The sequence below is a fragment of the Vitis riparia genome, chromosome 14, assembly GCF_004353265.1.
Source record: "Vitis riparia cultivar Riparia Gloire de Montpellier isolate 1030 chromosome 14, EGFV_Vit.rip_1.0, whole genome shotgun sequence".
NCBI lineage: Eukaryota > Viridiplantae > Streptophyta > Magnoliopsida > Vitales > Vitaceae > Vitis > Vitis riparia.
In genome coordinates this window covers 12425057-12429713 of record NC_048444.1, presented here as the reverse complement: position 1 = coordinate 12429713, position 4657 = coordinate 12425057, and the positions used below count along the sequence as shown (strand labels likewise).

General features: G+C 39.1%; 1 protein-coding gene across 1 annotated transcript; it reads right to left on the bottom strand.

Annotated features, from left to right (window-relative positions):
- Positions 1 to 273: 273 nt before the first annotated feature.
- On the bottom strand, positions 274 to 4369 carry LOC117929542 (probable serine/threonine-protein kinase PBL7). Its single transcript, XM_034849853.1, has 6 exons — positions 3236 to 4369; positions 2884 to 3141; positions 2637 to 2809; positions 2432 to 2511; positions 2175 to 2322; positions 274 to 876 (listed from the first exon to the last, which is right to left on the bottom strand). The coding sequence occupies exons 1-6, from the start codon at positions 3792 to 3794 to the stop codon at positions 535 to 537; spliced, it is 1560 nt and encodes a 519-aa protein (XP_034705744.1). The 5' UTR covers positions 3795 to 4369; the 3' UTR covers positions 274 to 534.
- Between the last annotated feature and the right edge of the window lie 288 nt (positions 4370 to 4657).

Below are 4657 nucleotides of genomic sequence, written 5' to 3'. Positions count from 1 at the left end.
TCCCCTCCAAACTCTTGCGATTTGAAATCTTGATCTTCAAACTCAAGGCATTGGAGGTCCAGATGGATGCCTAGTGCCAACAACATTCATACAAATATCAAGAGTAAACAGAGCTGAAGAGATCATCACTTTTAGGTAGTAAAAGTAGGAAGATCCCCAATTAAATATTCTGGCTTCTACTCATGCCGTACAAGCTTCAAATTTCTTCATGTAGGCTAGTTCACCCAGGGCCCAACCCCCAACCCCCAACCCACTAGAGCTGCCATTCCCATGTAAAAAGGATAAACTCAACACCACTGTGAGAGTCATTCTGCATTATCAACAATATCAACAGATGTGACACTAAAATTTGAAATGAAAATCTATTACACTTTTTCCCTACAAGAATAGGGATAGGTAAATGGAAAATATACAATCAATCTCTGATCAGGACTTGTTATATACAATGTCAACACCCAATTCTAATTTCTACCTCTCTCTTCAAGCAGCCAACATAACAAAATAGGGAGGAGATCAGACAGTTTCAAATATGTTCTATCGACAGTAAAAGTGAGCATCATCCTCAAAATCTGGAACTCCTAGCATGGCCAGTGCTAAGTGGCTTCTCATCTCACTTTTTGTTTGTAATTGGGCATAACAGTCAGTGACAAATCCATTCCCAGGGAAACCGGATTTCTTTCTGCTAGAGCAATTTGGTTCTCTTCCTCTTAGTATTACAACCACTTCATCAATGCTTGGCCTCCGAGATTCTTCACTATTAATGCAGGCAGCTGCAGCCTGAACCATTCTGCCTATTTGATTTGAGTTTTTTGGAGTGAGTTTAAGGCATGAATCAAGCAATTGCTCAATGGACTCTTGCTGCAAAAGTGGCTTTGCCTGCAAAAGAAGAGAACTTCTTAATTAATATTTCAACTTCCATAACTATAATGACTGGAAATATAGATATTGGAGTGGTTCCATCAGGATGTTAAGAGATTTGAAGTGAGTTGTGACTTGGAAGGAAAGGTTTGTTTGAGGTAGTGGTTCATAACAGTTGGGTCACATTCTATTGATCAACTCAGTCCTGATCAGCTTAGCCCCACCATCTTATTGTGGCCCTCCTAGTCATCCACTTTGCCAGAATCTTTCCTATGGTTCTAATCTCAACTTTTGACGCCTTCAATGAAATTTCAAACTCTTATAGCATGGAGATTAAGGGAAAATATAAAGAAAAACCTCAAAAAGAAGAACTAGATTGGATTCCTCTAGGAATCCCAAAAATGTAAATTAAAATTGAACATTAAGCAGGTTTTTAGATGAAAACACAAAATGGAACTGCCCTTAAAGGCCATAAATAATCTCCAATTATTAGAGAATTAGTGGCCTAGGGCCCAGTTGTTGCAGCAGAAAAATAAATCCCAAGGAAAAGTGGGTCAAATGCTATCAGATTCAGCACATGTAATCATGTTTGTAATGCTTGTGCGCTATTGTTGTGATTTATGAACAAAATCATAAGAGGCATGTGCCCAGCCTATTTCCCAGACTCCCTCAGTTCATGATTGCCATATTAAGAGAGTATCTTTTTGGAAACATGATGGTAATGAGATTTATTCTTGAATCATTCCCACTATCTGTTTTACCAAACTTGCACTAATTCTGCAAAATTATGGTCAAACAAAAATACTTCTACTTGTGTTTCAAATACTACGAAGTACCAATATAAACTCATTTCAAGTGCTGTACCAAAAAAGAAATTACAAAGATTGCTGCATCCCCAAATAGTTCCGATAATATACATGTTATGCCTCAAACTCTAATTATCAAAATATAATGGCAGATAATAATAGTATGCACAACTAGCCTTGCAGTAAAAAGTTTTATGGCGACATAAAGTTTGCACTAATTCCCATCAAACCAAAGGAATTAATTTTATTGAACTGTAGGATAGAATCATATTACCACACAGACAGCGATTGAATAACTAAGACTGTGTTATAAATTAGCAGATATGATGGTGTTCTGACCCTTGCCTAGAAAACTTTTCAATGATCTAAAGGTCATCTTATTGAATTAATAATGTTTTGGCTGTTTTTAGTTATCGTCAGGAATAAGCTAATAGAAACCCATTTATCCAACTATCACAAAGTCAATGGGATTGAAGGAAAAATGGAAGGAAAATTAGCATGATGACCTACCCACAAGACCAAGTTCTCTTCTCCGGGTGGCCTTCTTGCTTCAATTGGCTTTCGGCCAGTCAACAATTCCAACAGGACAACCCCAAAGGCATAGACATCAGTTTTATCAGATACTTTTCCATGCTGGAAATATTCAGGAGCCAAATAACTGCACAATTCATTTCAATTTAGCGACTGGAAGAAAAATGAGATAAAAAATGAACAGGCAATTTTTCATTCATTTACAGCAACTTTGATAAGATTTCTTCATATCATACCCAAATGTCCCTTTGACGGTCTTGCAAAGGAAAGGGACAGAAGGCGCAGGAGTCCATGTAGCCAATCCAAAATCACACAACTATAGAAATCAAATAAAATGTTAGACTAGAACAAAATAATATGTAAAGACTAGCTTGGGTATGAAATCTAATTCCAAACTATCATTCAAACTAGACAGAAATCCACTCAGAACAACTTTCTAACCTTGGGTATTTTCTTGGAAGAGAGGAGGATGTTTGAAGGTTTAATGTCTCTGTGAACAACACATCTATCTGTTCCACTGTGTAGATATGCCACGGACTCCGCAACTCCGACGGCAACCTTATACCTCACAGACCATGGAAGGGATGAATAACCCTTTACCCCTCTCTTCTTCTCTGCAAATGGGTATCAGAAATCAAACAAGTTCATCTAAGAAGACAAAACCCTAACAAAAGAACTTGAAACATACCATGCAAATGCCGCTCTAAGCTTCCACCGGAGACATATTTGTAGACTAAGAACAAGCCCTCCTCAGGATCAATACAAAACCCCACAAGTGGAACAATATTTGGGTTCTGAAGAGAGCTTGCAATCATTAATTCTCTACAAAAAGCCTTTGCAGACTCTTTATCTTCCTTATCTAATCGCTTAATCGCCACTGCGGTCCTCAAAAACCCAACTCTCCCTCTGAAAACACAGCTCAATGCTCCTCTCCCCAAAACTCTGCCTACCGATTCAACAAGAAAAACCAATCAAAATTTTAATACATGAAACAAAAAGAAAAAACAAATGGTAAGCACGATTGCAACCCATCAGAATACCTTTGTTAAAATTTCGAGTGGCCGAAACAATTTCAGCATAGCCGAATCTAATCAATGTGTTGGCGACTGGAGAGATGCTCCTCTCCAATGACTCGATTCTTCGCCATTTCAGCTCATTGGACCGAGATTGGGTCAGCCCATTGTCCAAATTCACCATTAAAACGGTGGCAGCAGTGGAAGAACTCATATTCAAAGATTCGAGTTCAACCTGAGAACAGAAACTAAACCTGAACGACGAATGAACGGATTGAGGATCAGCATTTGAGAGCTCTGCACCACACCCACCAGACTCTGCCAGCAGCCATGCCTTGTTGTGCTCCAGACTGTTCTTCCCCTTGTCTCTCTGCATCTCACCCTTGCCCCCGGAGCTCCGGCGCCGGTTCACCGGATAAATACAACCCAACCCAAATTCCCAAACCATTTTCTTCAGCAAACTCTTGACTCTCAGCTCATCATGGTCACAGTAGTGGTCGTCAGCAGTTACAGAGGAAGCGTATGAAGCATTAGGGCCATCAAAAGCCTTCCTAGTGTCAGTGCAAGCGCCTTGGGAGCAACCCATTTGGAGCAGATCTCAATGACGACACAGAAACCCAGAAACCAAAAAGAAGATGCAAAAGTGAGAGAGAGAAAAAGAGAAAAAAGTGAAAACCTCCTCCTTTGCTTGCAGAGGAGGATAGAATTTCTAAACAGAAAGAAAAAGAGAGTGGGTGTCGGGTCTAGCACATGTAATTATATAAAAATGATGAGAAAAGCAACAAAAATTAGATAATGAGTGTGAAAATGAAGGAGATTTATGTGCGAATTTGCTGGGACCCCCTAACTCAAAAATTCAGGAAAACCCAGATGAATGAATCAGCCAAATGTCATTATTTTAGTACATATTTTGAAGGACAGAAAGGGCCGAGGGGAGATTCCTGATGTTAAGGCTCAACAACAACACCATAGCCGACACCCACACAGCCTCAAAAATTTAGAAAAGATAAAACAAAGCAGGACGAGACAGAGCTTGCGAGGGAAAGGGAAAGCGAAAGGGAAATAGAAAGAGCGTGGATTAATGGGATAATAATAATTAATGCCCAAAAATCGAAGCAAGGTGAGCTTGTGGTTTGGTGACCATCCAACACCTTCCAGCCCCAACAACCTGTGTTTCAAAGCCTAGCTGGGCTTTGTTCAAGCTTCACAGGCTCGTCTAGCCATCCCACATCCTTCATCGCTTCAGACTAAAAAATTCTTTCTTTTAAAAGATCTCTCCCTTCATTTTTCTCAAAAAAAAATTAAAAATTTGTAGAAGTATACTCCTCATAAAATTTGATTTTCATTTGTATCAACCTTTCAGAACTTCAAAAAAAATTAATACCCCTCCTATCCTTACACGCTATTCTCATTTTATTTAGAAGTAAGTAAAATTGACCCTATTTTTTA

Excerpts from the sequence above, each read along its gene's own strand:
- LOC117929542 (XM_034849853.1), bottom strand. The coding sequence starts at position 3,794 with ATGGGTTGCTCCCAAGGCGCTTGCACTGACACTAGGAAGGCTTTTGAT. Across the intron at positions 2,810-2,883 it reads CTTAGAGCGGCATTTGCATG|AGAAGAAGAGAGGGGTAAAG; the intron begins GTATGTTTCAAG and ends ACCCATTTGCAG. Across the intron at positions 2,323-2,431 it reads ACCGTCAAAGGGACATTTGG|TTATTTGGCTCCTGAATATT; the intron begins GTATGATATGAA and ends TGAATTGTGCAG.